The sequence below is a fragment of the Triturus cristatus genome, chromosome 9, assembly GCF_964204655.1.
Source record: "Triturus cristatus chromosome 9, aTriCri1.1, whole genome shotgun sequence".
Classification (NCBI taxonomy): Eukaryota; Metazoa; Chordata; class Amphibia; order Caudata; family Salamandridae; genus Triturus; species Triturus cristatus.
Window position 1 is genome coordinate 183,959,738 of NC_140592.1, and position 20,026 is coordinate 183,979,763.

General features: G+C 44.4%; 1 protein-coding gene across 1 annotated transcript in view; it reads right to left on the reverse strand.

Annotated features, from left to right (window-relative positions):
* SNTN (sentan, cilia apical structure protein) overlaps positions 1–20,026 on the reverse strand; it is a 95,456-nt gene that overhangs the window by 23,672 nt on the left and 51,758 nt on the right. Inside the window, exons 2-3 of the mRNA XM_085624706.1 lie at positions 5,493–5,533; positions 2,789–2,928 (exon numbers count right to left, since the gene is read on the reverse strand). Of these exons, the coding sequence (XP_085480832.1) occupies positions 2,789–2,928; positions 5,493–5,533 (181 nt within the window). The remainder of the gene's footprint in view (positions 1–2,788; positions 2,929–5,492; positions 5,534–20,026) is intronic.

Below are 20,026 nucleotides of genomic sequence, written 5' to 3' on the forward strand. Positions count from 1 at the left end.
TGGTTTCGTTTCATGCTTCCTTTTCTTCACCTCTCCTTACTCTACTTTTCTCATTTCTCTTCTCACTCTCTCTTCCTGCTTTACTACTCTTTTGTAACTTCCTCACTCCTTCTATACTACTCCCCTACCTTTACTTCCTCCATCACTAATTTTTTATCCATGTTTCTTTTTCTGTATCCATATGTCTTAGTCTTTTTAACTGCCTTACTCCTTCTCAGTTGTTTGCTCTCTGTGTCTGTATCTGTCACTCTCGGTTTGTCTGTTTTACCCTTAATTTCCTTAACATCTCTGGGGCACATTTACAAGTCACCTGCACCACCACTACGTCAATTTTCAAGATGAACTAGTGGCGCAGGGTACTTTTCCATATTTACAAGGAGAGGATAAGCCTCTTTGTGTGTCTTTTCCTCTCCTTGTAAATACAGGCAATTGAAATGCAGCACTAAAATGAGCTATTATCTTTTTTGGGTACCTATACATAAATAATGATGTAGAGTTTAAAGTTTAATAGGAACACTCTCTTCCCTTCATCTGTGAAATGTACACCATCTCTTTTTAAATTACTTTGCCACTCCCCTCTCTTTGTCAGGGAGTCCCTGAAGGTTTACTAAAGGTGAAAAAAATGATTATTTTTTTTTTTTTTAAAAAACCATTGGGTGCGTGCTGAGTGCGCGCACCCTAAAAAAAAAAAGAGAAATAGATTCTAAAAAACAAGTTTTTGTGTTTTGATTTTAGGTGGCTCTAAAAAGAGCCCTTGAGTTAATGTAGGGACAGAGGAAGAGAAAAACGAAAAAAAAAAATAAGAAAATTATGGCCTTTCGCCAGGATGCTCCTCAAATTTTCTTTGAATGAGATCAATACTGCTCTCACTCAAAGAAATAAGAAGACCACAATCCATGCAGTGTGTACTCATCCTCCCAAAACAAGGACGAATATCCAGAGGTGTGGAAGAAGGTGAAGGCACCACTGCAGAAGAAGTGCTCGCCTGAGCTGCCGAAGATGTGCTCGGCTGAGCTGCTGCAGATGTCGTCGGCTGGGCAGGTGGAGGGTTTGCTCCAGAAGCTCGACGAAAAGTCACTGGATGCATTGCCTCAACGTGCCTCGTCATAGTATGAATACTAAAAGAGTACTTCTTGTTGGCATTCCCACGTGACAAGACGTGCTGACACAGTTTGCAGGTGACCTTTGGTGCATTCACCTTCTTTTGTCCCTCTGGAAAAGTGAAAAACTGCCATATGAAGGAGTCTTTCTGCTTCCTCTGCCTCTGTCTCTCAAGAGTGTCCTGTTCACTCTCAGAAGATGGCTGCTGCTCTGCCATTGTATCTCAACACACAGATTAGCTCCTTCTCCTAGGGAATCAGAACTAACAATGAGGGGGGTGGGTGTGATTTTGGAAGAATCTGGAACTAAAAGTACTTTGAACCAATGAAAAGTGATGTTTCTGGATCACATGACTTGCCATGAGGGGATTGGGTGTGGTGTTGAAACAATCTGAAACTGAAAGTAATGAAAACCAATTAAAAGTGTTGTTTTATTCATCACATACCCCGAGGTGCGCGCACGGTGCAATTACGCATGCGCGAACGCGTACGCGCGCATGCGCATTAGTCTTGTGCGCATACGTAACGCGCATACGCAGCACGCGCGCATGCGCAAACGTCAGCACGTGTACTGTACGCGTATACGCAACTGTACCGCGTGTACAACGTACGTACGCATGCGTACGTACGCATGCGTACTGGGTGTGCTCTACGAGCGCGCACTAAAACGTATGTATGTGTACGTAAATAACGTACGCCGGAATTAAAAAAAAACTTACGCAAACGTACCAGGTGCGCGCTGGGAGCGCGCACCCTAACAATTTATTTAAAAAAAAAAAAAGTGAACATAACTTAATAGAAGATATTAACTATGTTGTTCAACTTTATCCTAATTGAAAGTTAAAAAAAAAATGAGCCACACCAAATTAAAGGATGCAGATAATATATAAATGCATACATAGGGAAATTTTTGAAAAACAAATATATAAAAAATATAATTAAAAAATATAAAAATTAGCATTTAAAAAACCTTTGAAATTCACTGAAAAAACCATAGGTTTCACACACATTATAGTTAGGAATTAGCATTTAAAAAACCTTGCAAATTCACTGAAAAAAACAGAGGTTTCACACACGTTATAGTTAGCTGGACATTTCACTCGTACAAAACCAATGAAATTCCCCCGTTATAGTTAGTTCAGCTAACTATAACTCGCGAGCCCGCAATCCACTGCTAATGACGTCACATATTACATCACTCATGACATGGTCAGTGACATCACTCATGACATCACTGATGACATCTCAAATATAAGCAATATAGCTAAGCAATAAAGGCCTCTAAATAAAGGGTTAGCGATGGCTGAAGTTTAAAATGTTCTAGTAATACAGAACATTTTAAAATGCTGGCCTTCACGAAGGTGAAGTTGCGCAACATAATCTGACATCTCCAAGGTGATGTCTAACCTATACATCCACATCGAATGTGATAACTTCTCCAGATGCTGATCATCTTCTGAAGTTCAGGTTGAATAGTTCCTATGAAGAGCAGGGTTAGTGTTGATCTGCATAAGGCGGGTCTATGTTCAGTGGGTGACAAGTGGTGGGTTGGAGGGCTCTCAGAAGGATTGCAGTGGTTTAAACTATTTGTAAGCATTCCTCCCACTTTGTGTTTTTGAGGTCTGGTAGAAGATCAATCATGTCTAACAATCCCCACTGACTTCTACTCTTGAATCATTATTTATTACCTGTAGAAAGTGTGTGAATTCAGTTTGCAGAAGTTCTTGTGTTTCATCTTTGGTAAGTTTACCATCAGCATCCGCATGGGAATTATAGACCAGGACCGCAGTAGCAAATGCTTTTTCCAGATCTGACCCTTTTCCGAGAGCTACAGAGAGACACAGATTAAAACAGAAAAAACTGAATGTGATTATAAACCCTTGTACCTTTAAATATTAAATAATAATAAACATTAGCATCATAAAGAAAGTGACACTAATTAGGGTCTGCTTAATCTTTGGATGATGCTTATTCTTGAAATCAGTGAAAGAGGTCACCAAGCTAAAAGTATATGTGGGACACATTTAGGGCAGTTCTCCTGGTAACCTAAATATTCTTGCTGTGGGACACATCATTGTGAGTGTGTATATTGTTAAAGCTCTTTTTTCAGGAATAAAGATTTGTTATAAAAAGTTAAAACTTCCCCTAAAAATAAATGGCATCACCATTCACTTCACTAATAACATAATTCATTACATCACTGAAGATTTTCAAGCCACTGCTTCCCAGAAGCAACTGCACTCAACCCTTGGTCGTACCGAACACGTTTCCAGAAAGCTTGCTGACCTCATTTTCAACTTCAGAAATTGCCATAATCAGGCCCTGAACTCAACACCACTGCCCTGTTACTGGGCATGGCGTTTGGGCATGTGTAGTGCGGCCTGAGGTTAATCCCCGCAGTTAGTACATTTAATTTCAACATCTACTGGACGTGGCCATCAAATATGCCCACTGATCTTTGGGTGCATGGCCTCCAAATAAGATCTTTGCACCAAGGGTCCTCTGTCCATTATCTTTGGCTGTACCCAGTGAGCTGTGAATGCATGCAATACAATCCAGCCAATCCTCTTCTCTTCTTCCCCATACATCACTGCAATTTGTTTCTGGGAAGAAAACAATGCTGTCATCCAGGCCCTGCTCTATCTAACCTGGTCCCCGTCATAGGTTTGATAATGTTATCTATGGTGGCATCTGCAGTGCTATATGTGACATTGGTCCTGAGGTCAATAGCTGTGAATTGAGTGTTTATGATTACGTTCTTTTGCTCAACCATAACATTTCATCAACAAAGGTTTTTATAGTGGCACGTTTATGTGTTTTGAAAAAGCATTGTTTTCTCCACTTATCAAAGAATCAAAACATGTTTCCAGTCAATTTAACAACTTGCTACACATAGCTATTGACCTTGTGTTGTGGTATTTGGGTGTACACAACGGGATCTGGGTAGATTTGTGGCCTATGGCCATTTCCAGCTGCCCAGCCCCTTTGCCCAGAGAATCTGTTGCAAATATCCTTCAGCTGTGCACAGCATTCTTTGGGAACAGGGTGTATTGTTAGTCCACACATTCCACCCAGTCTGTCTAGCCCTAGAACTGGAGGTGTTCCAACTTTTAACGTTGCCCAAGATGTTTTGCTACATCATAATTCCATTGGCAAAGGCTGGATATAGTTTTACTTTCAAGAGGCAAAGTTCAGCTTTTTCCAAAGTGGTACATTTCCCTAAAAAGGATAGGCCCCAGGGTGCAGGAAGTCATGGCCTTGTTTTCCCCAATGGCGCCCAGGGCTGCCTTTCGCCCAGAGTGACAGAAAGAAACAGCTGCACCTCGCACAATTCCCCATGAGTTGCCTGAAGAATCAGGACTTTCAATGGCCAGACAATGCTGCCAGGTATCAACGCCAAGGGCCAAAAATGATCTGTGTGTGTGTGTGTTTTTGTGGGAAAGGACTGATATGTATGCATGTCAAAGTCCAGGAAGGGGGGCAGGGTCGCCAAGTATGAATAGGTGTGAATTCAGAACCTCCTTTTTGTGGGGGCAGGATTACCTGGTTCATCAAGATACTGTAGGAAGGGTGGACAGGCACACAAGTCCATGTGGGTGTGGGTAAAGTATATGAAGGCACACCTGCTGTTGGGCTGTGAAATACAATTCAACATTTCCCACAAAACATGCGGTTTCAACGTTTTGCATCACGGACAATGTACGTTCACCTACACGACACATCTGTGCACTGTTATTTCACTGCGTAGTTTACTGTTTTGATTGTTTTTTTAAAGTTCAGGGCACCCACTTGGCAAAGGTCTCTTATCCTGTTTCTAAACATTATTCTACGTTATTTATCACATAGTCGACTAATGTCAATGTCCTAAAGTAGCTTTAAACATCACCGTTCTCACAGTTTATTAGACAACATTATAAATGTTGGACAAATATATGGAAAGTAGCAACTCTTGTCTAAAACCTCATATCACATCTCATAAAAGCCAGCAAGCATTCTTTACTCTGCTATTTATCGGCCACTCTGCAAGATGATCATTTGTCACTGTCAATAGCATAAAAGCGGCACAATTAGGCACCCAGCGGTTGTGATCACGATGATATCCCAACTCGACAGACAACACAATGTCTTATGCTCATTAACTTCCAGGGTGTGTGATTACACGAGAGCAACCTGACTCCTAACATGTCAAAATCCTACTAGGCCTTCTTTGTCAGTCATTTAACTTGTTATCTAGAGACGCAGGGAGCATGGAATAAGAAGCCAGTTCATAACTAATTGAAAAGGATCAGGATGGACGTGTATTGAACTGACAGACTCTTCTCTTCCAAGAATAGGATGGAGAGAGAGGCTTTACAGCAGAAAACTTCACTTTTCTTGTGTATTGAAACATACCTTTTACCGAAGCCAGCTGCTTTGCGATTGGTAAAGTATTGCTAAAATGAAAGAAAATATATGTGCATTGTAATTACTTCTCACATTAGATTATGCAGTTTTTATGCAGGAGCAGAAAAGACGCTCTTTGCGATTACATATCCCCACCAAACATGATGGACTGTAAAAGTTCACTCTCTCTTTGTAAATAAGTATTTCACTTTACGTTTTTTTTTAACAACAACTTTGATTTCAAGATTCTCATCATATTTCTTATGTAAACGTATTACTTTCAGTTCTAGCACTCGGAGAGCAGGTTGGAAGCAAATGTCTCTGTACCTTACAGGTTTCTACATACATGGGGAGGCAGATTGATGGATATACAATGTCCAGACTTTAGTCTCTTTAGTCACTCGATGAATTTACTAGTGCACACAGAGGCCTTCCATTAGAGTCCTCTGGTAACACAATAAATCAAATGCATAGTAACCAGACTACCATATGCACGAAACAAATGTATTAAACTATGGGGGATGAAGACCACAGACTAGAAGTGAGTTGTGACTGAGGTCCCATGGAGGCCAAATAAATACATGCCTACAAGAACCTGGATCTGTGGGAATATTTGACTCATACTTATCACCATCATTCAAGCAACAAGGGTTTCTACGGAGAAAGTGATGTAGTACATGTACTACAAAGCCAAAACAACAATACCCTTAGAAAAAAGAAATTACTAATTCCAAGTAAGATAGATAAAAAGGGAGGCGTTTAATGAGTACGTAGTGCAAAATGTAAAAGCATGTTGGGATCAAGTAGCACAAATATAAACTTCTACATGACCAATAATAGGAAACTGAAAATTAAATATTTGTCTATGACTGTGGCAGACTGGGTTTTAGACAGCCGCCTCTTGATGGGCCACAGCTAGGTAAATATTGTTGGTCTGTCCGTGTCAAAAATGTTACTGTTGTCCTTTGAAACTTCTCTAGATGTTGAACCTCTTCATAGGGACGAGGCTGGAAGCTGTAGCTGAGAAGGGACTTAAGAGATCGGGTAAGTCTGTTGAGCAGTCTTACTATGCCCACAATATACATGACAAATACCTCAGAACAGAAAACACCACTGATACGAGGTTGCATATATTTTTCTGTAGCCTTGGCTTCTTGTCACAGTCTTTCAGAGATGACATTTGTTCTTATTCCAATCTTCTGACTTGTTCTGTAACTTAGTTTTTTTGTAGTTTTCTCTATAACTGTAGCACCACAATATTTTTTCCAGCTATATTTTTGACATAATATTTGTGTCACTCGACATTAATGTTCACACGACTATGTCAGTGACCCCCACCAATAATCAATGAACATCTCCAAGCTAAGCTCCCATCTGCATTAACCTTCGTGTGGCATTTGGCTTTGAGGTCTACGATAGCACTCCCAACTCAACTAGTTGCGGTTTTAATGATACCCAAGAAATACATATTTGGTTATTAGTCAAATTGCCTCTCCTTTATGTTCTATCTCTTATGTCAGCTTCACGACTTTGCACTAAACTGCAATGTATTTGTCCATATATAGCAAACATTTTGGGGCTTATTCTCATTGGTAAATTTGTTTGTACATGTAAGATTACATCAGAATTTAACATATTTTGACACCTACCACACATTAACAAAGGAATTACTGCCAGAAGTAAAACTATTGATGAAGGGATTGAGAGCTTTGTCACAAATGTATAGATTGATGCAGCCTTATGACCCACACAGGAGTGCGAAGTAGATAGTACAAAACATGGTTTGCCTTGGAAGTTTGAAAAGGGCCACATACTCAGACTCAAACTTCTATTGCTCTCCTTTCCGCCCTGAAAAGATTATCAATCACAGATTTGGTGAGGGTGTAAGGGAAAGGTTTTCTCTGCAAGAAACACATTTTCATTTTGGTTGTTTGCAACAGGATTGGCCACATGGCCTGGCCCGAAGACAGGCTCTGTTCCCAACTCATTATGGGTGATCAAATCCCTGCCGCACAAAGCCTTCAGCTATTGCAGCTTTATGGACACAACACTTGGTAGTGGACAGCTTTTCTGTGCACAACCTGATTTATACATATCAGGGGTTGGTCACAGGTCCTGGGGTGCAACTAGGTTCTGTGTTCCACTCAATGGCTGCACACAGTCTCTGGTTGGCTGCTTTTGGGATTAAGCTGTAAACATGATTTTTGAAAGTTTATACATCAAGTATTTGTGGCTAGAGTCAAGATATTATAAATATAATCAAGAAAAGTAGTGTAGAGATTCAATAGGTCGTGGACTCACCCTCCTCTGTAAATCATGAAAAAATAAATGAAGTCCACCCTTCGCAACTGGAATAATATTATCCTTCCTAGATCAGTATTTGAGAGAACCGGTTGGTTTTCCTAAGACTGTACAGAAAAACACACTGTTTTGTTAAAATACCCTCACCCACCAAAAGGTCCCTTTGTGGCATGCTTCATCATCAGGTTCTTCCCGCCCCGCTGCTGGACGGGCGTGCTGCGACCGACGACGACGTGGAAGCACTTATTAGTGAAGTGATGCTAAGTTAGGAAACAACAATGTGGTTTGCCTGCTCAATGTTGCAGATTTTTGTGCATATATATGTTAAAAACATGCATTGATACAATACCCAATAGGTATAGTCATACGAGTTAATTACTAATGTTACCAAACTATAGCCCATGAGCTTATTCACAGGAGGGGAGGAGCGCTTGTAGTCACACAGTTATCAAAGCTGCTCTCTCACCCTAGCAATGTCTCCCCATGGCTCTGATGAACCTTGAGCAAGCTAACCACATTGTTGATTCCTAACATAGAGTTGTACAGGGATCACTTTCTGGGCCCATTTGGTGGGTGAGGGTTATTTTAATAAAACAATGTGTTTTCCTATACAGTCTTAGGAAAACCAACCAGTCCTCTCAAATACTGCTCTAGGAAGGATAGTATTATTCCAGTTACTTCATTTGTTTTTTCTTGAGTTAAGATATACCTGCTTCATGAAAAGTCCAGTTTAGAAAAGTAATTACTTGAGTAGATATACTATATTTACAGAAAGTTAGAAAATATTCTTTTAACCAAATTGATTGGTTCTGATAACAATTGTTTTTTAGTGGTTTTGTGAGTTTTTGTGGATTATTTTTCCTTTTGCTGTTCAATATCTATTAAACTTGACTAAAACTGCAGTGGCAAATGGCCACTTAACACATGGACCCAAATAATTATCATTACATCGCATTAAGCATTGAATTTCTGGTAATGTTCTTCCACCTTCTGTAAATCAAATATTTAGTTCTCTGCACAACACATTTTTTTTCCTTTTGCATTAGTACAGTGCATAGGTACAGAGAGAGGGGTCGTTTTCCTCATGAATACACTGCAGCATCTTTACAGAAATATTTGCCTGCTTGACTCATTTCCTTTGTGGTACTGCTCTGCTTTCTTCTCCTCCATTTTTCACTTTTGTATCTTGAGAACCCATGTTTTTTATTTGACATTAGGGTGCCTTTTCAGGTTGACTTTCTAAATCATAAGTTCCAATGTCTGAAGCTCAACTCATGAGCGAAGCGATTAGGTGTCATCTATCTGGGAATTAATCATGTTCTAGAACAATCTTTATTGTGATGTAATACTTCAAAGAGGCTGTGAGGAGTTGTCATTAAAAGATTAATGCATAATGTTAGCGTCTGTCTCGTCAATGTAATCCAGATTCTCTTGTCATGGTAATTAGGAGAATTACTATTCCCAGCCAATGCATGTGTTTCTCCAGCCGGTTGTCTCTCCAGTGCAATTTGACATTTACACATACCTCAACTAACTAATCTCCTTCCACGCCCCCAAGTAGTACCTCTGCTCTGCCGACCTCGCCCTAACCACGGTCCCCCGCATCCACGGGGCCAGAGCAGGCAGCACATCCTTCTCCTACCTGGCGGACAAGACTTGGAATGAACTCCGCCTCTGCATCCGAGGAAGCCCGACACTGCACCAATTTAGAATGGATCTCAGAACCTGGCTTTTCGAATGACCTACGGAGCTGCTCCCAGCCCCCCTCAGCACCTTGAGACCCTCACGGGGTAGTGCTCTTTAAAACCACTGTTTGATTGATCTTCTTCCTCTTCAGGGGCACCCTTGCTAGAGACAGCTTTCTCCTCCATTTCTGTATCCTAAGATTAAGACACCTCACTTCTCCTCTTCCAAATGAGACTCTCACTGCTCAACACAAACAGCCATTGTGTAGTCCTCCTTCAACTGAATAGTATGTTGTTGATACTACTAAGCAGTCACACATAGGGAGCAAGATACACGACGAAAGAATTTTCTTTTCTGTAAAGCATGCACTATTTTTGAGAGGAATGATACTCAACTATAATCAATGAGATTGCCCATGTCTTCAAAAATGTTGTAAGTCAACTGACCACTGACTGAAATCTGACATCTGCAGAGACCTAAATCTGACATCTACCGAAAAACTTGTGAAGCTTCATCTCCACCGATAACAATTTTTGGCCAGGAGTTCTTATTCTATGTTTGTAGACATATTGTTTAAGATCTACAAATGTCATGCATTTTTAAAATCTTTAAGTTCACTTTAAATGCACTGTAGGGTTCATATATCACATAAACTGACCAGTCTGAACTGGTGATTTAATCATTTTCCTCTAGTTCAACCTCCGGTGACTGACTCAGAGGTAACTAAATACCCCATCATCTTGTAGGTGATGGGGGACACTGAAATACTTCAACGATGTCAGAAAATGGACTTTTTTTTGGTTCATCCAACTTCTGTAAATATTTTTTATAAAAGGTCCTAACCCCCTTTGCAGTTGTAGGCTCTCATTGCAAATGGAATATAAAACTCCCTGTTAGTTCACAACCCCAGAATTACCATTAACAGGACTCCCAGTAATTTGGGGTCTTGGAAAATACCAGAGATTTTAATATTTTGAGAAATAGCATACAGGAATCAGTGACTCCACACCATCTCTTCATGCATATTTTCAGGGAAAACTTATTTTTCAGGTTTCAGGGAACTTTTGACTGCTTTACACACAGCCAAAATCTCCATATGAAACATCACAGCTCATAACTCCAATGCCCCTGGTAGCTGTTGTTAGTGGGCTCTTTGTAATGAATGTGTATTTGTAATAATGGCCAAAGAGATCTTCCAGTGGGATTACAGCAGATGTGCCTAAGGAGACTGGGCATATTCTTTGATTCTCTGGACACTACAGCAGGCTGGCTTAGGGTAGTGTCTGCACTGAGAGGAAGAAAAAACTAAGCAAGGCTTAGAGCTGCTATTTTGGGAAAGTAGCATGAGGTGCATTTGGATTGTCTTTATAGGAAGGCACCTTTGTAGGACGGAAACTGGATGACTGTTGCTAGTCACAGCCAGGATCCCCATTTACAAACAGCAGCAACCTCAGTTTGGTGGGGCACACTGGCCAGAAGAGAGAAGAGGAGATGACTGCCATCTTGCTGTAAAGAACATTATCTGGGTGGTGAAGGATTGTAGAAACTGTGTCTCCATATTTATCCTCAATATTTGGATGTGAGAGCTGCTCTGAGGGCTAAACAGACTAAGCAAGGTAGCTTCTTTCATGCTCACTTGACCCAGGAGGTTCAGGGGTCAATACCTTTTGAAGTAACTTTCCCTATGATAACAACACAAATATAGGTCTACCACAAATGGTATTTTCATAAGAAAAGAGTTCAAATACATTTTCAGAGTTTTCCAATTCTTCTGCTTATTTTCTCTTGATATAAATCTAGTGGTTACTGCAAAGACAGCCACCGCGTTTTGTCCTGCTGCGCGAGTCACTTTAATAATAATAGGCGCGCTAGTTTATTTTGCTATATCGGTTATCAGCTTTGAAATTTGGGTTGCCCTTTAATATGTCTTACATATCCTTCCCGCATTCTCTTTAAACTCTTTACAGAAATGTTTCCGTATAGTACCGAACACCTGTGCTTTGATCGGCGTTCATTAACTACAACTACCCCAATTCATTAACTTCAGCTAAGTGTATGTGTGCAGATTCCATGTACAAAACACATTTTCGAAATGTGTTGGTTTTCTATGCATGACACATTATCCCTTGGATCTCATTTAGGGCCAGATGTACGACCCTTTCATTGCGATTCACAAATTGTGAGGTGCTAAATGTAATGTAACCTTGTGTTAACACGGTTTTGCGATTCCCAAAGGGGTTGCAAATTGCAAGGCTCATTAATATTAATGAGCCTCTTGCAATTTGCGAGCCCATTGTAAATGCCCTCCCACGGATGGTGGCCTGCTGGACTCAGCAGACCACCATGTCTGGGACTGCTTTTTAATAAAGCAGCTTTTAAAAAAAAAAATGCAGCCCGTATTCCTTAAAGGAAAGCGGGATATATTTTCTTTTAAAAATGAAATGTTTTTGTTTCATTTTTTTAGGGCAGGCAGTGGTCCCAGTGACCACTGCCTGCCCTTTAAAAATTGTTTTGCATGCATTTGCAGAGAGCAACGGGGTCCCCTGGTGACCCCTTCCCATTTGCAAATACTTTACCACCTACTTGAAGTAGGTGGTAATTGTGAGTGTTTTGCGACATCAATTGCGGTCGCAAAACATTAGTACATTGATTTGAGACTCTCTATTTGAAAGGGAACGCCCCTTCCAAATAGCAGTCGCAAAACCTATTTAACGAGTTGCAAAGAAATTGCGACTCGCTAAATAGGCTATGTACATGGCACAGAATGTTTTTGCATACGCAAACAGGTTCGCATACACGTTTGCGCATGCAAAAACGGATTGCACATCTGGCCCTTAGTGTTATTTTGATATTATGTTCTGTATTATGGTCCGGGGGTTTCATAACAACTTGTTTAGGCTGTACAGGTGGCTCTATGGAGAACGTTCTAATCTGCTTCTCGTATTTGAAGCGGGGTCTAGCATGGAATTCGTAGCTCTGGTGGTTGATTGCTTGAAGTATAACTTTGTGGTGTGGGACCCAATCAGGGGGGCCACTCATATTGATGACGGGGGTTAAAATCCGCTGAGCAAACATAAATTTGTGACAAGAGGCAAATGTGAAAGCTAGGCGCAATATAGGCCTTATAAGCTGGGAGGTCTCTTGTCTTGTTGGTATGAATATCTTTCCAATTTCATAGACGGTCTATAATATTTCTTAGACCTCTTACATTGGAACACTAGTAATTTTCAAGAATATAAATACAGATTGTGATATTATTGCCATGTCTATTTAATTTATTTCATGGATGTATACTTCTTTACTTATTGCCTCTGGATATGTTTTCACATTGTATTGCCAGGTCCCGCTTTGCAGGTAGATTGGCCCAAACTGTTCATTATTACAAGTTACCAACCTGGATACTTTCAATCCATGGACACTGCAAAATATTACGTATTATTGTATGGATGCAGAATGGCAATTAAAATACGAACAACTACGGTATATTATTGAATTAATACGGCACATGTTTATCTTGGTGGGTGAAATGATTTGATATTCCTATTGATCTCACAATATGGCGCCCTAACGATGTGAATAGACTGGGATAGCTGTTGCAACCCTCTTATTTTCGTAATCAATGTTCCCTGACTGATTGAAGAAATAATGCAAATGAAAAAATGGAGATAAAAAGGATGCAAAATGTTCTGATTTAAAATGTGATGGAAATGTTGTAATGTGCTTTGCACTTTAATTAAATGTGTGAAATATGAAAGGTACCCTCCTTTTTCAAATGCAGCCTTGGTTACATGGATCTTTCTTGATAGGTAATAGCTGCACCTTAATATTAATTGTGCTGCCACAGAGCTGCTGCTTTTATATATATATATATACATATATACATATATATATATATATATATATATATATATATATATATATATATGTATATATATATATATATATACATATAAATATATATATAAATATATATACATACATATATGTATATCAACCACAAAAGTTACTGTAATGCACAGGAACCACTCAGACGCCTTCGTGTGCTTCGATAATACCGTGTTTAATGGCAAGCAAAGAACTACGCGTTTTGGCATTACGCCTTGGTCACGTTAATCAACACTACATGTCAGCATGATTAAATACCTTATTTACAAAAATAAACAAAGGACACTTGAACACCCAGTATGGACCTGTTAGACCTGTCAGCCCTTTGGGTGGTCCCTCCTCATCATTATTTATTTTGTCCCACTTTTGCCTCAAACCCTGTTAGTATTTTTTTTCCTTTTTGGGAACCACCAGACTTTTTAGTATTGATGCAGATTCAGGGAGCCATTTTATCTAGCCCTCGAACTTCTGTCTGAGGGCCTGAAACACAAAATGGTGGCCACCCATTGTCACCTGTGACATCACTGGAACCTACCAGCACCTTCCAGAACATTCCAGAACCCTGTGACAGTGAGAGGCAGGTTTAGAATGTTGGGAAGGCATCTCCAGGTTGGCAGTTGGAGTTGGCAGTTGGCACCTGACTGGTGAAGAGAGAGGAGCACAGAACTGAAGGAGGAAGGAGTGAGGCAACAGGGGTGGAAACTTGTGCCTGGAGTGGGGTCCAGAAACCCACCCTTGATACTAGTCCCTGCTGACTGAGCCCAGCCTGGAGCCCTGTGTGGGAGAAAGCCAGAAAAACCATCTTAAGGACCTGGACAGCCGGAACAGGCCTTAAAAGTAAAGAACAGCAAGTTCCTGACCTGGTTACTGGTAACTTCCTGAAGTCCGACGTCGAGAAGCCTGGAGACCTGGAGCCCGAGGTGGAGAAGCGGCGCTGACTGGAAAGCAGACGTCGTACCCGGAGCCGCCAGAGGTCGAGAGAGGGCGCCGACGGAGGTCGTGGAGATATCAGAGGTCGAGGAGGAAGTCACCTGAGGTCGAGTGTGCGGCGTCGACGGGGGAGTGAAGTCCGCCCTCCGGAGTCGCCGGAGACCGAGGTGAAGCGTGCCGGAGGTCGGGAGTGGAGATCGCACTCCGGAGTCGCCGGAACCTGAAGAGAATCGTGCCGGAGGTCGGGAGTGGAGGTCGCACTCCGGAGTCGCCGGAACCTGAGGAAAGGAGCACCGGAGGTCGGGAGTGGAGATCGCACTCCGGAGCCGCCGGAAGTCGACATCGAGCCAAGGCCACCCAACGTCATCAAACCGAAGCCGCCGGAAGTCGACATCGAGCCAAGACCGCCCGATGTCATCGAACCGAGTCCGCCGACATCGAACCAGAACCGCCTCCCGGCGTCGACAAGAACTGTCATTGAGCCGAGGCCACCGACATCGAACCGGAACCGCCTCATGGCGTCAACACGACTCCAGCGGCGTCGGAACTTCATAAAAAGGGCAGTAAGTGGAATAGAGGGCGCCTAAGGCCCTGTGAAGCCCTAAGAGACCATCCTAGAAGCTAGAGAGGTGCTGGAACCAGCTTGATAGTGCCAGGGGTGAGCTGAGACTAATACAGAGGGGTTGTGTAGTGTGGGAGAGCCAGATCTCTAGATTCCCCCTTGATCTACCTCAGTTTAGGCCTCAGCCTTGTCCAGGCCAGGTAGTACACCCCTCAGGTCATCCAAAACTCTACAAGCTGGGATTGGGCCAAATCATCCCATAGTACCTCAGGAATGTGAACTGATTTTCAAGTGTCACTGTTGGCTTTTACTATTTATTGAGAGCACTGTATTTATTGTATTCATCCTATTTATTGTTTCACAGTATTTATTGTCGCACAGTACTCATTGTCTCGCAGTATTTATGGTCTCATAATATTTAATTGCCCTATACGTAATGCACTTATATTTATGCCTTGATTATTTATGATCTACCTTATTTATTGAATCGTTTGTATTATTTATTTGACTTACCCTTCCACAGGAAAAGCCTTGTGTACTGTGATTGTATTATTATTTATTTAATCAGCAACTAAGAGAAAAGAAGATAAAGAGATATATTTTCAGTATAATTTTTAAGGTGTAGTGTCGTTTTTGGAACGGATGCACGCATGGTTATTGTGTGGGTATGACGTATGCTTAGCACGGTGCCTGATCCCTGACCCCTCGAGCCAAGCTACCACAGTGTATGTCTGGGAGAACACCACCACCCTTCCAGTGTGGGAGTGTTTTTCTAACATAATTGGTGTTCAGCGGTGGGATAGAGCTGTGCCTACGTATACTCGACAATAACTGTGGGTAGTCCATAGGCCTACACCGGGAGTTTTCTCCAAGCGGACTTCCTAATTGTGAGTTTTGTTTTTTCAAATTTACTCTGGTGGTGGGAGGAGGTATTATAAAAGGTACCCCCCTGTATAGCTTCTGCAAATAACTGTCCTCTGACCTGAGTGGGCAAGATGGAGTTTGTATTGGAGAATTTAGAAACGTACACTGTGGCCCAACTCAGGGAGTTTTGTCAGCGGGAGGGGGTGTATTGTCCCCCAGGAGCAAAGAAGGGTGCACTCCAAACCAGCTTGAGGGCTTGGGGGGAGGCACGACGAGAAAGCAAGGCTGAGGAGGAGGACAGGGATAGGTAGCCCGACAGTGAGGGAGCTGGTTTGTACCAACCTGAGGTGGGGAACCTGTTAGGGGGGCCCAGGACACTTTCCAGGAAGGGCAGCAGTGCCTCTAGCGGTGGCTTGTCTGAAGTGGAGTTAACAGACCGGAGGGAGAAAAGACAGCTCACATGGGACTTAGCAAGGCTGGAGAAAGAGAAGGAGGAACAGAGGATGGCTCATGAGTTGAGGTTAAGGGAGATAGATCTCCAGATCCTACGAGTCGGGGCACACCCTATTCCTAATGGTGGCAGCGAAGAAAGAGAGTTCACCAGGGAACCCAAACCCTATTTGCCGAAAGACATAGTGGCTAGCTATGGTGTGGGCGACGATATTGCCAAGTGGCTAGCGGCCTATGAGGTCTCATTAAGGGCCCATGGGGTTCCAGAGAAGTACTGGGGAGGGGGATTGTACAGGTACACGCCTCCAGCTGGTAGGGATGCATTATTGGCCCTAGAGCAGGAGGAGCAGACCCACTACCCCACCATGAAAGTGGCGCTTATACGAAAGTTTGGACTAACACCCGAGAAATACAGACAGAAGTTCCGGGGTAGCCACAAACTGGGCACACAGAACTGGGTGGACTTCCTGGATTATGCAAAGAAGGCATTAGAGGGTTGGATTCAGGGCAGTGAAGTGAGGAACTACGAGGGGTTGTTTGATTTAGTATTGAAGGAACACCTGCTCGAAAAATGTTTCCCTGAACTGCGTCAGCACCTGGTGGATAGCAAGCTGACCAATCCCCGGAAGCTTGCTGAGGAGGCGGACATTTGGGCTAGTACCCGGGTGTCCACAAGGGGGACTGGAGGGGAGACTCAAAAGGCCGGACAGGGCACCCCGCAGAAGAAAGAGGGAGGGGAAAAGAAAAAGGAGTTCTCCAAAGGCCCCCAAAATAATTTCCAAGGTAAGGGAACAGGATTCACCCCTAGGGCTAACCCACCCCGAAACCCTAATCCTGGCCAGAGTCAGCAGCCAAGGGTTGTCCATTGCTTCGAGTGCGGTGGCGTTGGACACTATTAGGGAGATGCGAAGTGCCCAAAACGACCACCCCCTCCCATTGGAGGAAAGGCCCCCGGAGTAGCTAGTGTAGTGCTCGGGGAGGAGATGCCTTTAATTAAGGGAAGGGAGTGGGCGGGTGTCACTTTAGTGTCCCTGGGAGAACGGGAGATGGTTCCTAAGATCCAGGTGCCCGCAAATACTATAAAGTATGGGCAGTGGGTCACCATCAACGGCCAAAGGGGGGAGGCTCTGAGAGACACAGGAGCCAGTATGACTATGGTGCGTAGCCAACTGGTGTCTCCAGAGCAGGTGATTCCCGATGTACTCCACCCTGCCGCGATGGCTGACGGCAGAATGGGCCACTATCCGGTGGCCGAGGTTCCCTTTGAATGGGAAGGGGTTGCAGGTTCACTTCGAGTTGCCGTAAGCCCTGCCGTGCCAGTCGATTGTCTGCTAGGGAATGACATGGAGCACAATGCTTGGAAAGAGGTGGAATACCGGACTCACACTGAGATGCTGGGTACACCTGTCTGGGCCTGTGTGAGCACAGGGTCCGCGACTACCCGGAGAGGGAGTTCGTTCAGGCTGGAGCCTGGAACAAAGGCCCAGCCAGCTGCCGATCAAGGGAAGAACCGAGGACGGGAGGAGCCTGCCTCGGCATCCGCGCCCCGTGTGACGGATAGGCCACCGGAGGTGGTGGACCAGGAGTCCGCGGTGGGGGATGTTACCAAACTGGAGGACCTACCCATCCCGGCCGAGTGGCACGTGGAGGGAGGCCCGACCAGGGAGGAATTCTGCCAGGGCCAGAGGGAGTGCCCTACCCTTGAGGGACTGAGGCGTCAGGCCGAAGCCCAGGCAGCAGGGAACGTTGAAGGGAACTACAGTGTTTACTGGGAGGATGGCCTCCTCTACAGTGAACCCAAGGCACCCCTACATGGATTGTCACGAGCCTTGGTAGTCCCTCAACGTTATCGAGCCTTCCTTCTGGAGTTGGCTCACGAGATCCCATTGGCAGGACACCTGGGGCAAGACAAGACCTTCGCCCGTCTTGTCCCACACTTTTATTGGCCTCAGATGAAAGTGTCGTCCGACACCTACTGCCGGACATGCGTGTCTTGCCAAGCCAGTGGGAAAACAGGGGTGAAGCTGAAAGCTCCCCTGGAACCACTTCCTGTCGTTAGCACCCCCTTTGAAAGGGTGGGCATCGACATTGTGGGTCCATTAGATCCGCCTACTACAGCTGGTCACAGGTTTATCCTGGTTTTGGTGGATCATGCCACACGGTACCCCGAGGCTATACCTCTAAGGACCATTACAGCACCTGTTGTGGCTAGGGCCCTAATGGGAATCTTTACCCGAGTGGGTTTTCCCAAGGAAGTTGTGTCCGACAGGGGGACCAACTTCATGTCAGCATACATGCGGGCCATGTGGAAGGAGTGTGGAGTGACCTACCGGTTCACCACTCCTTACCATCCCCAGACCAATGGTCTGGTGGAAAGGTTCAATAAAACCTTGAAAGGCATGATCAGAAGTCTGCCTGAAAGCCTGCGGAGGAAATGGGACGTCCTCCTACCCTGTCTATTGTTTTCTTACAGGGAAGTGCCACAGAAGGGAGTGGGCTTCAGCCCCTTCGAGCTTTTGTACGGGCACCCTGTGCGTGGACCTCTCAGCCTGGTGAGAGACGGATGGGAAAGAACTCCCAGAAAGCTTCCCCAGGATGTGGTGAGCTACATGCTGGCCTTCCGGAGCCAAATGGCTAAGTTGTGGAAGCAAGCTTCTGACAACTTGGAGGCCAGCCAAGCAGTAATGAAGGCGTGGTATGACCACAACGCTCACCCGGTGGAATTGGAGCCTGGCCAGAAGGTGTGGGTGATCGAACCAGGAGAGCTTAGCGCCCTCCAGGATCGCTGGTCAGGACCCTTTGAGGTATTGGAGAAGAAGGGTAAGGCTACCTATTTGGTGGATCTTAAGACCCCTCGCCAGCCCCTGCGGGTGCTGCATGCCAACCGCCTCAAACCCCACCACGAGAGGCCCGAAGTCATTTTGATGATGGTGACTGACGGAGCAGAGGACGTGGAAAGCGAGCCTCTCCCCGATTTATTTGCGTCTCAAGAGAAGGATGGGTCGGTGGAGGGAGTGATTCTCTCCCCATCTCTAACTCCTGAACAGCAGGAGGACTGCCGCCAGGTCCTGGGACAGTACTCTTCGTTGTTCTCCCTTGTTCCGGGTAGGACTCACCTGTGCGTCCATGATGTGGACACAGGAGACAGCCCACCTGTGAAGTCCAAGATCTACCGGATGTCAGACAAGGTGAAGGCCAGCATTCACAGTGAAGTCATTAAGATGCTGGAGCTAGGAGTGATCGAACCTTCCAGCAGCCCCTGGTCCAGTCCGGTGGTGCTAGTACCAAAAGCCCCACCACCGGGTGCCCAACCGGAACTGAGGTTCTGTGTGGACTACCGGGGACTGAACTCAGTAACCAAGACTGATGCTCATCCGATCCCAAGGGCGGATGAATTGATTGACCGGCTGGGAGCTGCCCAATATCTAAGTACCTTTGACCTTACTTCTGGGTACTGGCAGATCTCTCTGACTGACGGAGCTAGGGAAAGGTCAGCCTTCTCCACGCCCAATGGCCACTACCAGTTCTGTGTGATGCCCTTTGGGCTCAAGAACGCACCTGCCACGTTTCAGCGTCTGGTGAACCAGATCCTCACTGGAATGGAGAGTTTCTCTGCTGCTTATCTGGATGACATAGCCGTCTTCAGTAACAGCTGGGAGGATCACTTGCGTCACCTGCAAGCTGTTCTCCAGGCCCTGAGACAAGCTGGTTTAACGATCAAGGCCAGCAAGTGCCAGATCGGGCAGGGGTCGGTAGTGTACCTTGGACACTTGGTGGGTAGGGGAGCGGTGCAACCCCTCCAGGCGAAGATCGAGGCCATCATGGCCTGGGAACCCCCCAAGACTCAGACTGAGGTCCGAGCATT